General features: G+C 35.4%; 1 protein-coding gene across 3 annotated transcripts in view; it reads right to left on the bottom strand.

Moving 5' to 3' along the window:
* The window catches only part of EML4 (EMAP like 4), a 165,536-nt gene that overhangs the window by 43,592 nt on the left and 100,224 nt on the right, over nucleotides 1-21,720 (bottom strand). For 2 of the 3 annotated variants that reach the window (XM_059943503.1, XM_059943501.1), the window contains exons 6-11: nucleotides 21,366-21,391; nucleotides 21,133-21,165; nucleotides 8,206-8,329; nucleotides 6,775-6,924; nucleotides 2,769-2,838; nucleotides 1,603-1,713 (exon numbers count right to left, since the gene is read on the bottom strand). In XM_059943503.1, coding sequence (XP_059799486.1) covers nucleotides 1,603-1,713; nucleotides 2,769-2,838; nucleotides 6,775-6,924; nucleotides 8,206-8,329; nucleotides 21,133-21,165; nucleotides 21,366-21,391 — 514 coding nt within the window. The remainder of the gene's footprint in view (nucleotides 1-1,602; nucleotides 1,714-2,768; nucleotides 2,839-6,774; nucleotides 6,925-8,205; nucleotides 8,330-21,132; nucleotides 21,166-21,365; nucleotides 21,392-21,720) is intronic. The other variant, XM_059943502.1, reaches the window with a different exon arrangement.

Genomic DNA, 21,720 nt, shown 5'->3' on the forward strand with positions numbered 1-21,720 from the left:
AAAAAGAACTGTGGATGATACTAAAAGATTATTTTTTTTCTAGTAGCATTTGTAAGTATATGCCTTATGATGTCTATGGAACAAAGAAATATTGTGGTGATAAGTGAGAGGTACCGAGGAAGGGCAGAGCTTACTTTCCTCTTTATCTTTCTTTTATCCTGTATTGGAATGATTATCTAAATGAGGAAAAGTCAGAGTGTGAGGCAATCCAAGATAGTCTTAACACTGTAACAATGGTATCAACAAGATGACAACAGTTTCTGTTATAGAGATTTTGGGGGGTAAAAAAGGTAGTAAAAGTATTTCCCTTCTGTCCTCTCATCTCCTTTTCTAAATGCCTTTCTCCCAATTCCTGACTCATTATACCCCTTGACATTCAGGGCCTGCAGGTAAAGTTCCTATATCCACCCAAATTGATCTTTCTGCTCTAAAAATGTCCCTTGCTCCTCCATGTCCCACAAAACACCCATAATCCAGAATATAGCTGCTGACAGTTAGGAACTGAAGAGATAATATGAATACATAAATATATTCTAAAGCATGAATGAGGTCCAATAAAATCTGCAGGGATATTTGTATTTGAAATTAAAAATTATGATCCTAAAATAAAGAAGTTTTCCTGTATACTCTATAATAATTACATATAATTCAAGAATAAATAGAATGTTTAAAGTGAGCAACATCTTGTTTTATTTTCCCCAAAATAAAGTCTCAAGGCTTAGGTAAGATGGCTGAACACTGAATTTTAAACTTAAATTTAAAATCATGCTGTCGGGGCTTCCCTGGTGGCGCAGTGGTTAAGAATCTGCCTGCCAGTGCAGGGGACACGGGTTCGAGTCCTGGTCCGGGAAGATCCCACATGCCGCAAAGCAACTGAGCCCGTGCACCACAACTACTGAGCCTGCACTCTAGAGCCCACGAGTCACAACTACTGAAGCCTGAGCGCCTAGAGCCTGTGCTCCCCAACAAGAGAAGCCACCGCAATGAGAAGCCCGCACACCGCAAGGAAGAGTAGCCCCCGCTCGTTGCCACTAAAGAAAGCCCGTACGCAGCAACGAAGACCCAACGCAGCCAAAATTAAATACATAAATAAATTAATTAATTAAAAAAAATCATGCTGTCATCAATTCAGAACCAAAACAATTCATGATTTTAGTGAACACAAAAGGTCTGATTGTTTCCTTTACTCCAATATGACATTAAGAAAAGACAATACTTGTGGCAGAACTGGCCAAGTTTCACGTCTGTACATTTTCTAAATAAAATAGATCTCCATGATTCAAGCTGAAGCAAAAGCACATCTTATTGCTTGTTTCAATTTTACTATGCTATGTATGCATTCCTTTAACCATTTCCTGCTATTACATTAGAATCCTATTTTAGGACAGAACAAAGTAAGTATAATTAAGCGAAATATCCTGGATCCTATCTAAACCAAAGTACTTTAGCACTTAGGTTAAAATGCTGGCCATTGTTAAGCAATAGCTAACATCTAATTTTTCAATTCAATTATCACTTTCTATGAACACAGGCACAAACAAAACTGAGCTTAACTTCTTTTCTGTGTCTTTGTGCAGCTGGCTAACTCCCTTAAATACTTACTGCTTTTGAAAAATCCAGGCATCCTACTCCACGCTCAAAAGTTCCAAGTCCAATAATCTGCAGTGTAGATAGACTAACTGAATCCCACACTCTGACATGGGGTTGCAGGGGCTGCAGAAACAAGGGGAAAAACACAAGACAGCAAGACAACTAGTATTTAGGGAGATGAAAATAAATACCGCTCCCACAAGAACTGTTAACATATGCCCCCAAAGAATCTTGAGCAGGTATTTTCTTCTCATACCATGAAAATAAGGAAATAACAAAAGTGATAACAGTAGCAGCAAATGATTTGAGTATTTACTATGTGTTATATACTATTCTAAGTATATTACATGTATTAATTCATTTAATTCTCACAGACCTATGGGTTAGGTGCTATTTATTATAACCACCATTTAACAGATGACGAAATTGAAATGGAGATAATAACTTGTCTATAGTTATCCAGCTATGAAAAGGTGGAGTCAGGATTGTAACACCAGCAAATTTGCTCTGGAAATCCTGCTTTTAGCATTACTTTCATTCCTGAGAAAATAATACTTTTTAAAAGAATCAGTGTCCAATAAATTGCTAAGCAAACAGTCCTTAAATAGAATTTACAACTGGAAGGGGTCTTAAAAGTCATCCAATATAACCCCTTCAACTCTTTTTCTTTAAAGAAACTTTAAGTCAGAAAATGTCATGAGTAGTCATATACATGCTAATCAGTCATCATTAATATTCACTGTTGATCCTTACAAATAAGGGATTTGTTATATAAGCCAATTTAACAGTACTGAATAATAACTGAAAAATTTTAAGTGTTATCATTTCTAGTCATATATAAAATCAAGGGATTCATCAATTTAGGGAAACATTGATAAATTATTCTATGTTTAAAAAAATTTTTTTAACAAGCTTATCAGTTCTCCCATTTTTACAAGTAAATAGTTTCCTTAGGGAGAACACTTATTTTTTTTTGAAAAAAAATTTTTACTTTGACTCTCTTTTGTTTTTTTGGAATGTTATTACATCCTAATATTTTTTTCCCTGCTTACACTAGAAATCCCTTAATAGTTAAATTTTAAGAGAATAAAATAAATGAGTTATGGTTAAAATTACAATCAATTCCATTCTAATATCAATATCACTAGGTACAGAATGCATAAAACTGTGCCACTCACCCTTCCATCCTTATCCACTCCAGCTATCTGTCCAGTTGCAATCCTAATTTTGTCAGGATGTATAGCAAGGCTAAAAAGCAGTATTAACAACAATTTTAAATACAGGAAAGACATAAAACAGCAGAAATATGCCTAAGTATCAACATTTTTCAAACAAATAGTTTTTAATCATTAAAAAAACTCAACGTGACCCATTTGTTTTATTTTCTTTAGCAAATCAAATAAACATCAATTACCTAAAGGATTTCTTTTCTAAGTTTTCAGCTGTACTACTTCCTTCTTTGTTAAACTGAACAAATTATCAGAACACTAAATCTGAAGAAAATATTTACTCATAATTGTGGCATGATAAATTAAACTGTTCTCATTTGTTCAAGTTCCTTTCTAGTCCTGCACCTAGGAATAAATATTCACATGGTTTTATTACAGTGAAGATGCAATATTGCACTGTGTAATTTTACTTTATTAAAACATAAGCATGGGCTTCCCTGGTGGCGCAGTGGTTAAGAATCTGCCTGCCAATGCAGGGGACACGGATTCAAGCCCTGGTCCGGGAAGATCCCACATGCCGCGGAGCAACTAAGCCCATGCGCCACAACTACTGAGCCTGTGCTCTACAGCCCGCGAGCCACAACTACTGAGCGCGTGTGCCACAACTACTGAAGCCCGTGTGCCTAGAGCCTGTGCTCCCAACAAGAGAAGCCACCACAGTGAGAAGCCTGCACACCACAACGAAGAGTAGCCCCTGCTTGTCGCAACCAGAGAGAAGCCCGCGTGCAGCAACGAAGACCCAAAAGCAGCCAAAAATAAGAAATAAAATTTTAAAAATTAATTAATTAAAAAACAGAAACAAAAAAAGCATAAGTACTTTCCCAACTGTCACATAATCCTCATGCATATTATTGATTTAATACCTCTTTCGTCATTTCTATTTTTCTACAAAGGACACGGCAGTCAACATCTTCACACACAGTGCCTCCAACCTTTTAATTAGTTCTTAACACTAAACTCTTCTAAGTTAAACTTTGGGCCAGAAACTTTTAAGTACAAATTAAAAATACTGCAAAATATATGCCCACATTTCTCATGCTAAACATATGAGTGATGAGCAAGATTTTTAAAAGGATGTCTTCACATCCATATCTAGAATTCTTCTACATCTTGCAACCAAGGGGTAAGCGCAACTGAGAGTGTAACTTTTTTGTTCTTGGTACGTATTGCTCATTACTTTCCGGAAGAGTAGTATCAATTTAAATTGTCATAAATAAAAATGTTTGAAAAGTGTCACTAAAACTTCCCCATATTAAGAATTATACATTTTGAAATGCCTTGATAATTTGATTGGTATAAATGGTATCAATTTTTTTTTGGGGGGGGCCACTCTGGGTCTTTCTTGCTGCACGTGGGCTTTCTCTAGTTGTGGTGAGTGGGGGCTACTCTTTGTTGCAGTATGTAGGCTTCTCATTGTGGTGGCTTCTCTTGTTGCAGAGCACGGGTTTCAGTAGTTGCAGCACATGGGCTCAGTAGTTGCGGCATGTGGGTCCTAGAGCATGTGGGCTTCAGTAGTTGTGGCATGCAGGCTCAGTAGTTGTGGCTCGCGGGCTTAGGTGCTCCGCAGCATGTGGGATCTTCCTGGACCAGGAATTGAACCTGTGTCCCTGCATTGGCAGGCGAATTCTTAACCACTGCACCACCAGGGAAGTCCAATGGTATCACTTTATTTTCTTTTATTACTAAGGAGGCTAGAGTTTATCAATGTTTCTTTAATTCTATTTTCTCTTACTTAAATAGTTCCTTTATTTACATCCTTTATTGCGGTCAATTATATTAAAAGTAATTAAAACCCTAACATTAACATTTTGCCATATTAAAATCCAAAAAAGAGGGGATATATGTATATGTATAGCTGATTCACTTTGCTGTACAGTAGAAACTAACACAACATTGGAAAGCGACTATACTCCAATAAAAAAATAATAAAAAATAAATAAAAGTTGTGGAAAGAATTTAAATACAAAAAAACCCAATCTTTTAAAACACATTTTAAAAAGTGAAATTGCTGGATTAGGTAATATATATGCATGGCTCAAATATCAAAAGCTATAAAAACACATATTGAAATTCTGCTAAAATCTCATCTACCTCGCTATTATCCCTACTCCCTGCAACCCCAGGTAATCACTGTAATCAGTTTCTTTTTATTAATAATTCTGGAAAAATTTTACATATGTGGAAGCCAACATAAATATTTATCTTCCACCTCCTTTTTACACAAATGGTAGAACACTACACACACATTTTCTTGTTATTTAAATTTTATACTTAGGAGTATGTCTTAGGGATCTTTCCATATTAATACACAAAGACCTTCCTCATTCTTTCTTTTTTAAAAAAATTTTATTGAAGTATAGTTGATTTGCAATGTTGTGTTAATTTCTGCTGCAGAGCAAAGTGATTCAGTTATACACATATATATTCTTTTTCATATTCATTTCCATTATAGTTTATCACAGGATATTTTTTAAAATTTTTTTAATTTTTAAAAATTTTTTATGAGGTGTGTTTTAAATTTATTTATTTATTTATTTATTTATGGCTGTGTTGGGTCTTCATTTCTGTGTGAGGGCTTTCTCTAGTTGTGGCAAGTGGGGGCCACTCTTCATCGCGGTGCGCGGGCCTCTCACTATCGCGGCCTCCTCCCTTGCTGCGGAGCACAAGCTCCAGACGCGCAGGCTCAGTAATTGTGGCTCACGGGCCCAGTTGCTCCATGGCATGTGGGATCTTCCCAGACCAGGGCTCGAACCCGTGTCCCCTGCATTGGCAGGCAGATTCTCAACCACTGTGCCACCAGGGAAGCTCCCTATCACAGGATATTGAATAATTCCCTGTGCTATACAGTAGGACCTTGTTGTTTATCCACCCTCTATATAATAGCTGGAGTCTGCTAATCCCAAACTCCCAATCCTTTCCTCCCCAACCCCATCTTCCCCTTGGCAACCCCAAGTCTGTTCTCTATGTCTGTGAGTCTGTTTCTGTTTTGTAGATATGTTCATTTGTGTTGTATTTTAGATTCCACATATAAGTGATATCATATGGTATTTGTCTTTCTCTTTCTGACTTACTTCACTCAGTAAGATAATCTCTAAGTCCATCCAAACTTATTCTTTCTTTATAGCTGCATGGTAACCTATAGGTACACCACAATATTACTAGTCCCCAGCTAAAAGATATTTAGGCTGTTTCCAATCTTTCCTATCAAATGATGTTGTAATAAATAAGTAATTCTGTACACATATTATTCTTCTAGTGAAAAAGGCAATACTTTAATCATCTCTAAAAGTTTAACAATCTATATAATATTTTAATAGTCTAATATATATTAGCATAATTTTTTTCTAGATAAAGATATAGTTGCCAGAATAGTACAGACATAGAAGATTTTAAATGTTGGAAAGTAATGAATTTAAGCAATAGATAATTAAAGTTAACTAAGAAGTAGTAAAATTAATTGAGTACTTTAAAAACATGCCAAGCATATAAAAGGAGTTCTCACTTTTTTACAGTTTGACACCCTATGGGATACTTTAATCCTTATTCAGCCATGATTCCCTCTCCCCCCAAAAGCATCAAGTTCAAAATTTACCTACATAAAATAAATCCTTGAGAAATATTTAGTAACCAATAATCACTCTCAGAAGTATGTAAAAGTCTAGAATGCCCCACATATATTTGATGTTATAGGCCAGAAGAAAAAGACCATAAAAGATGTGGGAAAGAAGAAGAGGTCCCAATTGAGATTTATAGATGATACGTTTTATTGCAGTGGATATCACACCAACCATTTTGGAGGCCTGTAAGTCTTTTTTTTCTTTCTGAAATTATCTACAGAATGCCCATAATATCCTTAAGTTCTGAGTTTTCCATAGGAAATCATTTCCAATAAAAATCCAGATTTAAAAAATAAGAGCATGAAATTAAAAAATGAACAAATGTAAACAATACCAACCATTTCACACAGTCTGTATGACCCAGGTAGTGTCGTTGAGTTCTCTCCTCATAATTAAATAGTACTACTACTGATGCTATGAAATAAACGATTTCCCCGGTAGGAAGAAGGTAAACATTAGCTCGACAGTCCTTTCCTCGATAACCATATCTTAAAAGAGTCAAGGTTTTTAATAAACATAATTTTCAAAGTTTAAATAAACAATTTTTTCATGGATACTTAAGGGAATCAGGAAGGTATAAGAAAAGAGGACTGGAATGGAACTAGAAAACTCATGTCCTGCCATTAGCCCTTGTGGAACCCCAAGAACTTTTATTATGCTTAAATCTTAGTTTCCTCATTCAACAAACAAATACATATTGTGCTCCTAATATGTGACAGGCACAGAGTTGAACACACACATCTGAACAAAACAAATGTGGGCCTATGTCTCTAGAGGTTATGCTTTGCAAGGCGACAAAAATTAACACCAAATATATCATTAGAAATTGTGGAAAGAAAAATAACAGGATGCTAGGAGAAAGCATAAAAGGAGTATCTAATTTAAATGGAGAGAGAAAAAGAGAGAGATCAGAAGAAGGGCTATCTGAAAAAGTGACACTTACGCTTGACCTAAATGATGAATAAGAGATAGCCAGGCACAGTCTGGTACAGGCAGAGCGTCCACTAAGAAGTTGTACAGAATAACAGGATTGGTGAGTTTTCTCAAGCTAATTTCTGCCAAAAGGAGGAACTGATTCAAGGTGTCGGGGAGGAGGATGTAGGAGAATGAAGGCAGAAAGCAGAGTTCAAACTATTAGCTCCTTCTGCTTCACTGAGAGTTTCTTACAGGGTCTAAGAGAAATGAGACTTTCTAAGTGAAATAAGGAGCACTTTGTTTTATATACTCATTTTTTAAAAAATGTCTGGTGGTGAAGAAGTTAATTCTCAAATTAGAATCCACCTTGCTAATCTGAGCTCTTAATAAAATAATTCACATTATTTCACAGCTTACAAAATGCTTAACTGATGTTTTCTTACTTAATTCTTACAATGGACCTGTGAGATAGGGATTATTAACATCTTTTTTATAAATGAAGGAAGTAAGGTTCATTAGGGATAAGTGGCAGAGCCAAGACTCAAACACTAGCCTTCCAATTCTAATCTGACGTCTCTTCTACCACACCACAAGCACCTGCCTCGATGTTCGTAGGATACTGTTTACCCTATCTGAAAATATTAATTTTGGTGGTTTTAAATTGCTAATAGCAAAATACATGTAATATGTGAAAGGATTAGAGATGACATCTCCTTCCTTTCTCAAGTGGTTGCTATGTTTATTACATTTACTTTTTTTGGCATAAAGACAATTTTGATAGAGGTCAAGTAAACTAATTTTTCTTAAACTAAAGACAAAGCAAACAAATCTGCTGTCACAATAGAAAAGGATACACCCACTCCAGTTTGAGCTTCTCAGGAGGCAGCTCTGTTCTGATGTCATCATAATTGTCAACATCAGAAGGAATGAACATTGTAATTGGTCGACCTCGCATAAACATTTTAACATATTCTCCTTCTGTTAAGACATAAGAAAAAAATTAAGACAGATGTATTTGCTGAATATTCATAGAAAAGTGTATTATTAATGGGATACAACAAAAACAGATAAAAAATAGCTACTTCAGAGTTCTAGTCTCATTATACATGATTGCTTTTGTATAAAGACCTAGTCCAAAACATTGTAGGAAAAAAACCATTGGTCATTTCCTTAAGTAAGAATAACTATTTTCATAATTAAAATATAATTTATCTATAAGTTGACACATTTCAACAAGACGGCCAGGAAAGTTGAGGTACAAAAATGAAAAGAAAATAATTTTGTGATGGCAGTTTCTCTGACAATTGAAAAGAGATTATCCGAGTAGACAACAACCATGTCCACCACACTACCTGATCAACCTACTGACGTCTAATGGCATACAAAACATGGCCTCAGAATATACCATGAGGAGTGAAGTCAGACACCCTCATAAGTCAGGACGGGGAGAGAGACTAAGCACTCTGCTACACAGGGCAGTGACCAGAGCTGGATGGAAAGAGGACCAAGGTCCCCTACTTCACAATCATGCCTACAATCAGCCTTGAGTCTAAGCAATTAAATTATAATACACTAACATTTTAAAGACAGTGCAAGGAAACAGTTTTCTAGTTAGCAGCAAAAACATCTTTTATTTATATAAACCAATAGCTGTTTGTAAGATGTGCAACAGTCTAAAACTAAAAATGTTAAAAAGACAACTCCAGAATCAAATCAATATTTATTGTACACCTTTTACAAATGAAAACAATACTTAAGTGAACAAACGAGACTGTGTGTGAGACTGTGTTGGGATCCCTGGCCCCAGCATCCCAACCTACATACAGACAGGTTTAATAAATATTGATGGTGGTCGTGAAATGTTTACAAAAGAACCTAAGCGGGAAGGAGAAAATAAGGGACTGAGTACAAAAGCATAGGCAATGTCTAGAACTTGCTAACTTGTCTGTTATATGAAAATCATGTTAAAAACAGACTGAAAATGTGATCATCAACCAGAGGCTGATACAACCTTAGGACCTCTAATAATGACCTAAGCTACTAAGGAAAAGAGTAGATAATCCAATAGCTTATGTAATGCAAACCATGGAAGAAGGAAAGAAATTATTTGCTGAATGTCTGTAAATATTTCTTCAGAGTCAGATTTTAAAACTGTGCTTGTTATGGGTTAGAAGTTCAAGTTATTTTTATTATTATTACTCATAGTGTGTTCGGCCTCAGGGTTTGATCTAAGAACAGGCTAAGACCTCCCACGCCATAGTTTTAATACCACATGATGTATGTCTCTATTACTTCTGAATCTAAGAGTGGGCTCTGCTTCCTGATGAGTTGTAGCATAGCTGGACTTTGATGATAACTAAATGATTTAGTTATCAGCTGTAACTATTTCCCTTCAGCAATCATCTTTATCTGTATCTCCTTGCCATTTTTTGTATAGTTCACTTTCTTATAGGTGTCAATTTGTTACATACTTTTCCCTCTAGTTGTTTTTTTTTTTTTTTTTTTAAAGAATATGAATTCTTAAAGGGAAATATCCTGTCCTTTGGAATTTCTTCCAAGATCACTGATCAGAGGTGTATAGCATAAATGCTTTCTGAATGGAAAAAATAAAATATTTAATAGATGCTTCTATTGCCAGTTAGAAGAGATTATACGTCCAGCAAAGGGAATGGGTTAGGGATAGCATCAAAGAAAAAAAAAAGCCCTCTCCTTTGCTAGTAAGAGACAGCTCAGAATACTGCATTGATTCCTTTAGCAACTGTCAAGCAGCACAAGCAACTAACTATAAGCAAAGGAACTATGTATCTAGCGCCTGTGAACTTTTCTAATATAAAAATGGCAGTGCATGTTAGAATGAAAATGCTTTTCCTGCCGATAAAGTGGCAGTATGCATGCTGGACGCAGAGAATATAATCTAGACACTGGGAACAATTCCTGAGACTGAGAGGGAGGCACCACATTACAGTGGAAAAAGCAGGAGCTTTGGAGAAAAAGACTGATTGGGATCTGAATCCCAGCTTTACCCCTTCCTAGCTATGTGACTTTGGCTTCATTTTCCTAATAAATAAAATGATAATACTACTTACCATTCAGAATTATGACTGAGTTCACACTGTAAAGTGTAAGGTCTCTGACAAATATTTATTCCCTTCCCTTTGTCCCTTTGTGAAGGATTTATGACCATTCTAAACACTGTCTAGGAATTGCTTGTAATACATGATTTAACACACTGTAATCTCTCTTCATAAGCTTTAAAGTGACTGTCCACAGAACAGCAAGTGCAGCAAATAAGTTAGAATTCTGAGGGTTCTATCAGGTACACTATAATACATGGGTCACAAGTTCAAATATCTACAGGCCCAGGCAGGAAATGCAAAATGAGAGCAGTGGGAGAATACAGGACGACCGGTTGGGGTTCGGGCACTGGCATACACCAGGCCCCATCTCAGGAAGGCAGCAGTTAATCATCCTCAGGAAAGATGTGAGCCCAGTGCTGCTAGATCTTCTCATTTTTCAAGAGAAACAGAAAATCTATAATTTACTGTGAAATCTCCCAATTTTTAAACGTTTACTCCTTTGCCAAAAAAAGGGAGAATACGATGTGAAAACACACCTTTGGCCTGCATGTAGCTCACTAGTTTGCAACCTAAGAAGAGTCTTTACCTTGGGAATTAGGTAAAATATATAGATGAAGAAGAACCTCTCTCCTCAATCACTGTTGAGTCAAATTCTCACTGCAAACCTTTTCTTGAGGCTGTCAGGCTTATTGATCTTATAGTCGAACAACTTAACAATTTGTTTTACCCAAATGCTACTTTCTGGCCGTCCTCACTGTATACCAGCATGAAAGTCAAGGGGAAGAGACGGGCCATGGGACTGGTCAAAGAAGAGTATGAGATCAGTAACATTAATTAATACATTAATAAGGTCTGGTGGTCCAGAAAAGGAATGTGAGAAAGAAATGATTAAATTATCTCATTATAATTAGTAAACACACTAGAGGGTTATCTGTATTCAATAGTGAAGCTGCTGCTTCCTGAAATGGAATTAATCTCAACATTTTATCTCCTATTTTGACATTGTGAAAATTCCTGGGACTGAGAGGGAGGCTATACAGTATAGTGGAGAGAACACAAGCTTTGTGATAAACACAGACCTTGTTTGAATCTCAGCTCTACCACTTACTAGCTTATGCTCAAATAAAATATTCTTCATTGAATCTGATCAATGCTTAATTATAAAAGAAGAAATTCAGGGAATTCCCTGGCGGTCCAGTGGTTAGGACTTGGTGCTTTCATTGCTGGGGCCCAGGTTCAATCCCTGGTTGGGGAACTAAGATCCCACAAGCTGCGTGGTGTGGAAAGAGAGAAAGAAGGAGAGAGAGAGAGAGGGAGGGAGGGAGGGAGAGAGGGAGGGAGGGAGGAAGGAAGGAAGGAAGGAAGGAAGGAAGGAAGGAAGGAAGGAAAATTCTGTGGGATATTGTTGATACCATAAATACCATAAATTTTATTAGTTCATTTCTCTAGACACATATAATGCTGGAACTGGAAGAAATCTTAGAGCTCACCTAGTTCAAACAGCTACTTTTACAGAAGGGGAAACCAAGGCTCAGAGAGGTCAAATGAGTTCCTAGACTGTGTTCTGTTGGGAAATATTTTCATTCTAAACTATGTTCTAGATCTGCACTATCCAAAATGATAGCCACTGGTAGAACACTTAGAAGGCAGCTAGTGTGAACTGAGACATGCTGTAAGTGTAAAATACACAACAGATTTTGAAGATTTAGTATGAAAAAAAAAGTAAAACATCTCATTTTTTTTATATTGATCACACATTGAAATGATATTCTGGATATACTGCATTAAATATACTAAACTTAATCTTACCTGTGTCTTTTTATGTTTAAAATGTTGCTACTAGAACATTTAAAATTATATATGTGTTATACATTATGTTTCTATTGGACAGTACTGTTCAGACCGTGGTGATATCTTTAGGCTAGTCCACATAAGTCCAATTACCTGACAGTACAGCTTCCTTATAATCCAAATAGTATTAGCCTGAGCTCTGGATCCCAACAACAGGAAATCAGAGAGTACAACAGAAGAGGAAGATGTTTCTGCTCTATTATCTTTTGGAAGAGTGAATGCTAGGCAAAAATTTGAAATACTGTATTTCCATGTCCTTCTCGCACACCTCTTAGTCCTTCCCCTTCAGTCTCCTCATGTGCTTCTACTTTAGCACCTCCCCTGGGCTGTCCTATCCTCCAAAGTGCTTCAAATTGCAAAATGATCATTATATTCCCTAATCCAAACTTTTTGGCATAGTTATTCTCAGGTGTTCTGAGAAAAGCAGTATTGCTGAAATAATTCATACTGATATAAATAACTGGTTATTAACATTACATGTTTAAAAGATGCTTATCAAAATTTATTAATCTTTCACAGATTATAACAAAGCAAAAGGAAAAATTCAAGGAGTGTAGAAGAAAATTAGTACTGGGCATACTCTGCTCCAAGATTGGTTCCTCCTGTGCTTTTTTTTTCTTTTAAATAGCTTGCTCTGTTTCTGCACCTAGAGATTTTAAAGAAAGCCTTTCAAAGGCAACAGCAGAGCTTCAAGGGTCTGGACTATGACTTGTACTTGTTTATGTAATGGGTGCCGCTTGTAGAAAGCCTTCTGAACTTCTAGAATGCTTACAATTTAAAGCATCTTTCTCCTAAAGTTTTCACTTTAGGAATTCATTTTTATATTTTACGATCTTTAGAACTAAAGAGCTCCCCCCACAACTGAATTTGAATTTTATATTTAACTAAAATGTAGCTAGCTGTGAGATGCTACCTAATTCCAGCAAACAAACAGAAAATTTAAGAATCTTTACTTAATTTGAGCTTTTTCTCTGACACTACCAGTTCTATTCCCCAAAACCACAGAGCTACAGAACAGGCTGGTAAACAAGATGCTAGAAATACTGTTCACAATTTTATGGTAGAAAGTGACAAAGACCACTTAAGGAAAGTTAAAATCTTTTCTTAAAACTCATTTATTTTTAAACAAAATATTTCAAGTCCCAGTTAATGATCCAGTTACACTCGAGTAATAATTTTTAAAAATTCCAATGAAACAATGTAATCTGTAAGTATCTTTGGTTTTTGAACAAGGAAATTGATTTGTGCTATAATAAAGTCTCAATTTCACCCCTTTTCAAAGGTCTAGTTGTAAAAATAGATCATAAATGTAGACTCCAAAATAAAAAGGGGAGTCATGAATTTAGAAGGATATATAATCTAATCTTATTGTGCTCATTTAAAAAATTCCTAAAAAAAAAAAAAAATTCCTAATTGTGCTTGCCAAATATTATGTAGTTAGTTTTACTGGCTGGGACAAGAACACAGGTCTGAAAAATCTGACCAAATACTAAAATGCTACCTTAATTTTCGTTGTTCTATAGGTAGAGTTCTACTAGCTGGTAAATTTTATTCAATTCTTAATTACATGGGGGTGGGGTGAGGTTACACAATGAAGATGTAAAAGATGTTAACCTAGCCTCTTAGGAGCTTACAAGACAGACATAACCAAGTCTTATGTATCTGCTGGTCAACACTTATCTAATTACAGTAAAAAGCCAATTTGCAGTTAATTACTTTCTTGAATCTAAACCTCCTTTAATCAGATTTTTCTTTGCTGTTTTGTTTTTTGGGTTTTTTTTACAACTGTGATTGCCATAAAATTACTTGAAAATATCAGACATGGGAGTTTGTGTAAGCATTTTAATTATTTGTACTGTGTGAAAAAGGCTTTCTTTGGTAAAAGATGGGAAATACGTCTATTCCAACAATATAAGGCACATAAAACTTCTGAAAGATTTGCTATACTGCTGAAAACATTTCTGAACTAAGCAAAACATGGTTGTACTTTACAAAGTCCCTCAAATCACTCATTTATATCCCCAGGAAAAGTTATCTTAAACACTAAAATGAAAAAAATTCTTCATTTTATCTGAATACACCAAGTTGGATTTAATTTTTTTAAAATAAGAAATCAAAAAAAGAAACTTCAGATATCAAAATATTTATCCCTCTAAGTCTTTCTCAATTAACTACAGCAGAAAGAAAATCAAGAGGCCCAAGGGGAACCATAAAAACCCATATATGAAATTCTAATTAAAGAGTATTGAGAGACTTCATCTTTAATGTTTTATTTCTTAAAAAAAAAAAAAAGGGACTTCCCTGGCAGTCCAGTGGTTAAGACTCCATGCTCTCAATTCAGGGAGCATGGGTTCGATCCCTGGTTGGGGAGATAAGATCCCACATGCCGCATGGCGTGGCCAAAAAAAAAAAAAAAAAAAAGTTAATTAAAAAAACCCCCAAAACCCAAAAACCTGAGTCAAATAAAGCAAAATGTAAAGATCTAATAAATCTGGGTGGTCAGTATATAGGTGCTTGAAATATTATTTGCTTGTATTTTTAGAAAGATTAAAATATTTAATCTTTAAAAAGTTTAAAAAGCATTACTTAAGGAAATAATCAATAGAATATTTTTGGTAAAATTGTTCCTTGGAGAATCAACTATGAGTATAGCTCAGGAATGTGGCATGTGATTCACTATGCCTTTTCTTGCAGTTTTGTATATGTCACTGATCATTTGTACCTCTTTTCTGCTACACTAATCACAAGTTTCAGAATTCTTTTCAAAGTGCTTCAGGAAAACAGTAAACAATTGATAGAGTGGGCAACACATTGTGGAGTCTAACTGCGGTTTCTGGACAGAACGGATTTCTAACTATATGAGCTCAGTTAACTGGTATGCTTAAGGAATGGAGATTTTCTAGTTAATTGCATTTTCTAGTTTAGATTTTTTAAAATATTTATTTATTTATTTTTGGCTGTGTTGGGTCTTCGTTGCTGCACGGGGGCTTTCTCTAGTTGCGGCGAGCCGGGACTACTCTTCTGGGGTGGCTTCTCTTTGTTGCGGAGCACAGGCTCTAGGCGTGCGGCTTCAGCAGTTGTGGCACGAGGGCTCAGTACTTGTGGCTCACGGGCTTAGTTGCTCCGCAGCATGTGGGAATCTTCCCGGACTAGGGCTTGAACCCGTGTCCCCTGCATTGGCAGGTGGATTCTTAACCACTGCGCCACCAGGGAAGTCCCTAGTTTAGATTTTTTTAAAAAAAACTTATGCCTACAGTTGTGAAAATTCAGTATGGGTGAAAAGTCTTCAACTGGAATAAAATAAATATGCACAAGACTAGGATACTCTCATGAAAAGTCATATTCTCCATGTTCAAAGGGGGCACTTGGGACTTTTTTCTCAGCTGAAAATAAGGAAAGAGGATGTCAAGAACGCATACTCTTAGAAGTTGGGATAATTTATACTAAAAAAATTGGACAGCATTTAAATACATTTTAATCTATAAGACTGTTACCAACAAGATATCAGATCTCTGCTTAAAAAAATCTCCAAGTGGGCTTCCCTGGTGGCGCAGTGGTTGAGAATCTGCCTGCTAATGCAGGGGACACGGGTTCGAGTCCTGGTCTGGGAAGATCCCACATGCCGTGGAGCAACTGGGCCCGTGAGCCACAGCTACTGAGCCTGCGCGTCTGGAGCCTGTGCTCCACAACAAGAGAGGCCGCGATGGTGAAGAGGCCCGCGCACCGCGATGAAGAGTGGCCCCCACTCGCTGCAACTGGAGAAAGCCCTCGCACAGAAACGAAGACCCAACACAGCCAAAAATAAATATAAATAAATAAATAAATAAATAAGACCCGGTGCAACCAAATAAGTAAATAAATATTTAAAAAAAAAAAAATCTCCAAGAGAGAAGAGGTTCCCCCTTTTTGGTCTCCTTTTAAATACAGAGAATACCTGGACAAAGCCCAGACCTAGGGATCCAAGTAATGATTATATATCCTACTTAACATATGCCAATAGGTAAATTTTAGAAGTGAGTGTATTTTTTTGGAGGTGCAATATTTGGTTTCCTGCCCTTCCTGCTTATTCACATTTAAAATAGACTTAAAGCTAGCACCCTTCTTTCCAAATTCTGGAACTGCAAAGTTTTGGATATCATCTCAGAAACAGCAAGGAAAGATTCTATCTGTAGTGCAATTAAGGGCTTTTGATTTCTTTGGTTTGTTTCAAACTGTACCCCTCAGCAGGGGACAATATACTTCCTCTCAGTAGGTAACACAATATACAGACAGTGTCAGTAGGACTGCTATCCTATATTCTTACAGGTAAATTTTAGTTATTCTTTCAGATACAATGCTTAGTTTACACAGATGTGATCAGGTTTTAGGACAGAACATGCCTGGAGCCAACAGGTCAGAAAACAATACAAGGCACTGAACAAAAGCACCTGTATTCAAATTTTTTAAAGGTAGATTAAACATGAGTTAGTGAAGGTATGGGGGCTGCCTTCCATTTTCTATTTGCTATAAGAAAGAGCTTTCAAAAAGTTATTAAAGAGACTCTTGGCAACGTCTAGTCTAAGCCTAAGTATATGTAAGGAAACTGAGGTCCAAGGTCTCAAGAGTCATAGGGAAAAATTTATTATCAGATGAAGGATTTTTTTTTTTCATAATTTCCTTTGGCAAATGAAATTTTTAGTTCCTCCCCAACCAACACTCATAATTTTAGTCATTGTAGGATTCTGATTCTTTAAACTTCTGTGATTCACCCCTAACTAGGTCTCATGCTTATTATTATTCTTACGCTCTTTCCACTAAACAACTTTGCTTCCCTTTCCTAAGTGAGGTGTCCAATGACTCTTCTGTTGCTTAGAATGAATCTATATTTTATAAATGCAATGGTTAACAAATACAAAATTGTGTGCACACTATGATCAAGGACCTCCTTCCTACTCCTAACACAACAAGAAAGCTCTTGCCTCAGGGCTTTTGTACTTCCAGTTTTCTCTGTTCATGAAATTCTTTTCTCCAGATACCCAAATTGTTCACTCACTTCATTCAGGTGGCTCAAATGTGACTTTATCACTTTATCAGAGATGTCTCCCCTAACCACTCTATATAAAATAGCAATTGTCTACTCTCCTTATTCTTTCCCAATATGTATTACCTACTTACATATTAAGCATTTACTGTCTGTTTCTTACAGGTAGAATATAAGTTCCACAGAGTTCAGACAATGTAACTGCTGTATCCCTGTTTCTGGGACAGAAACTCCTGTTTCTGGGACAGGTCCTGACAAAACACACTCAATAAATATTTGTTGAATGAATCTTTAAAATTTTAAAAATGTGTATCTGATAAAGAAACAATAAAGAAACACATCAGAACTGTAACAGTTGTTAAAATGACAAGATTATTCAGAGTTTTTTTTCTTTCTCCTATTTTGTAAATGAGTTTATATTGTATATTTTTAGATTATTTGAATGACTGTTTGGCTAAAACAAACTACTGAAGGATTTTAGACAGTATGTATTTCAAAATGACTTTTAAAGTATTTTTCATCTGAAGCCATTTTGGACAGATAGCTAGGCAGCTAGTAAGAATTAGTCACCTCTCAATTTTCTAAGATATTACAGTAATAGTTCTTCTATCTAAATACACCTGTAGTTAAGCTACTACTGCACTGGTTTGGTAGTTAAGCAAGAATGAATTTAATCATAGAGCAGTGAGGCAGCTCTATAAGAGGAAGTAAAAGTGTGATTTGGTGACTGAGGAGTTCTCTTTTCCTCAATTAAGCAGATTTCTCTCCAGTAGGAACCTGAATCATTCAGGTTCTCAACATGACGAGACAATTAAAAGAGTTTAAGATGTAACAAGAGAAAAGTGATTTAGGATTACTCAAGCCTGAAAAGGACAGTTAACATGCAATAATTTGAAGACATTCAGGTTCTGCTCTAGAAATGAGAACATGTGACACTTATTTTCCATATTTTAAAAATGTAATATACTAGATAATGATTATAAGGATGAGCTTATGAGCTGTACTCATTTTATTACAAAATTTACCTAGTACATTTCTCTTGTGATGGGAGAGGATCCAACAGAACTAGGGAGAAGAGTAATGAAAAGGGGCTTAAGTTTCAAGGATTTGAGTGTAGATAAGGATCTAATTTAGTAAGAGCCTCTTTTTATAGGACATGGTGTAACATGTCCTTCCCCCCACATCTAGCCTCGGAGATTGTCCTGTGTACATCTCATTTCACCTCCCACTGCTTTCAACTATGGTTTCCTTCCTTCTGTCTAAGTGCTTATCAGAATACGCAGATTTATGCTCTTCTACTCTGCTGTGTCTGAAGGACACAGTCATTTCAGGTAAAGTTTTCTCTGCTACCACTCACTTACATGTACCAAATATAAATCGGCTTGTTCCCAAAAGAAAGCAGATGACTTACAGCAAGTCACACTTGTCACTGTCAAAAAAAAGAGCTAAAGAATAAATCACATTTTAAAAAGACTGTCCAAAAATGACAGATTTTTAAAAAAATGACAGATATTTTAGATTAATACCTAAAGTGTAAGAAAATGTGCTGTGAAATATGTTACGCAAAATGAATACCAAACTTAAATTTATCCACAACTTACATCAAGTGAAGATCACCTATTTAATGGTCATCTTTTCATCTTAACTCCACGTATTTGAGTACAAGGTTGAGTACTGTCACACTTATATTAATAACTAAAATTTATTTGGTGCTATGTGCCAGGTACTATGTTTAAACACTTTATTATCTTTAATTTTTATAATAACCCTTTGAGGGTTTATTATTGTCTCAATTACAGATGAGAAAACAAAGACTTAAGAAGGTGAATTAACCTGCTTATGGTCACAAGCTAAGTAAATGGTGAAACCAGTCTTGACTTCAATTACACATGTTTAAACATCTACACTATGTTGTTTGTTACACACCTCTATGAGTAAATTAAGATTTATAGACAACTCAAGTGTAACTGTCCAAAACCAAACTATTCTTTTCTACACATCCATCTACTCCTCCTCAAATGTTCCTTATTTTAGTAGATGCCTCTTACCTACTTTCAAGTTAGCCTTCATAGATTCCCTCTGTTCCTTACCTCTCATACCCTACCTGTAATCTCCTAAACCATCTAGAATCCATCTACTTCTTTCCATAGGCTCTGCCTCACAGGCAGGCCTGAATTATATAACAGGCTGAGGCACCAGAGTTTTCCTTCAAGATACACTCTAATGATAAATATAGCTGATTAAAATGGCAAAGGAACAGGCTCAAATTCCAAAAATAAGGCTTAATGCAAGCAACATTTGACATTTTAAAATTCCAACATCTGGAACAATCTTCTTCAGTTAACAATTCTTGTAACAGAATTTAACTGACTTTTCCAGTTTTTCATTCCATCCTTCTTCCCCACTTTAGTGATGCTTCTCTAGCAAAACCCTTCCCTTTTAAATACATTTACTTACCTGCCTATTTGAATGGTTTTGAAAATTGTCACCAACACAGAGCACTCACTTATATACTAATCATAAGTTAGATCCCTTTTCCTTCCAAAGGACATACCACAGCACGACAAAGAGAAAGGTAGCCCTTTCTCATTTACCTTCTAAGGATTTTTATAAAATGTAAGCTCTTTGGCAAAACACGTAATAATAGGAGCACCTTTTTATAGGTACAGTGTTTTCTGTTTTTAAAGTACTTTCATACATATTATTTCATCCTTCAGCAGTCTTGTGAAGTAAGCTTTATAGTTATATTCTCAGATTAGAAAACTACCCAGAGATGTTGCCATTTTGCCTGGGTCACAAGGTTGTTATACAGTAGAGCCAAACACTAAACAGAGACTCTCCATTCACTGCTCTTGCCACTGTATATCACTATCTCTCTCTTTTTAAAATGTTTTGACACATAATAAGAATTGTCTTTGTAAATAAAATTTCATTTGTCTTTAAGGTATTTCAACTATTACTTAATCTATACTTAACTATAAATTATAAAAGAGGGAGTAAGACCTAACTGAAGGAGAACAGCAGCAATAATCAGCTTTATTTAGAATTTCTACGTAAAAACAAATGATCCAAAGAAGATTGCAAATACTTTTCTTATCAGAATCAAAAGTGAAAATCTACAGAAATCAAGTTAAATCTCTAACAAAAATTTTAACCACATATATCGTTAATATAATAAATAACCCAGAAAATAAAGATAACTATGACACATAGAAATGAGCTGTAAAAAGCATGCACGGGAAGGACATGCTTTTATTTAGAACAGCATGCTTCAATTAAATTTGCAGGCAATTGAAGGAGAATGTAAAACTGATGTATAAATCTTACCTACTTTGCAATTAAATTAAATACACATTTACAAAAAGTCTTCTCTCCCTTTTTGGGTCAGAACAAGCCAACAACAGCAAGTAGCCAGAAATTACAATTAATATAAAAGAAAAATTTAAGAGGAAATGGATTTGCTAGACTTATTATATTTTAAGTCTTAGCTTCAAGAAATGAGTGATTATTTGCAATGAAGTTGGCAAGACAGGAAATTGAGTTAAAATTTATCAATCTTTTAAATGGCTTTTCTAAGTACAACTTTTATTTTTTTAAAAAAGGGGGAAATTCCCCTTGGTATTATACCTCTTTGTAATGATATCTTTATTCCTACTGTTGACCTTGAATCTTCAGAGCTCAGAGAAATAGAAAAGTGGTTGGATTCACTAGTTCAAATTACTATATTTCCTTTATTAAGAGGAAAGTCGGGTAGTATAAATAATGAAAAGCCAAATAAGAGATCCAGGAAGAAATTAACTAAGAAGGCGACCAACTGTGTAGCTTATTCTTACCTTGGCTGTTTTTTTCACGGGTTGACATTTTTGCTGGTTGAGACAAAAATGACATATCTTACAATAAAAATTAGATCTTTTCTTAAATGACTATAACAACACACTTCTTTTTTATCACTGTGAGCTAATAAATAAAGTACACTGAATGAAAGTAAGTCAATGTTCTTATCAAAAGAAAAAATTTAACTGATGTAGAAAAGATAAACATTTTTTAAAAAGGATTTTTAACTTACCTTGGTTGATGATGACATCTTTATGCCTACAAAAGGAATTCAAAGACATTTATTTTATAATTTTATTTGGCTGACCGTTATAATCACCTGAAGAAATTGCAAAAGATTCAATGTCTAGGCTACACCCCAGATAAATCTCCAGACGTGAAATTGAGGCATCAGTATTTTTTAAAGTTTCTCACTGGTCTAAACTACTAATATACTGTTTCATAAAAGAAGGAATATTCCATTAGGATCACTTAAACAATAAAAGCATAGAAAGATTTATGAAAAATACTCAAATTTTACGAGATTATTGAAATTTATTATGAGTTCAAAAGCATTAACAGGAAGACAGCCTTATTTAAAGACACAA

The sequence above is a fragment of the Balaenoptera ricei genome, chromosome 13 (assembly GCF_028023285.1).
Source record: "Balaenoptera ricei isolate mBalRic1 chromosome 13, mBalRic1.hap2, whole genome shotgun sequence".
NCBI classification, from domain to species: domain Eukaryota; kingdom Metazoa; phylum Chordata; class Mammalia; order Artiodactyla; family Balaenopteridae; genus Balaenoptera; species Balaenoptera ricei.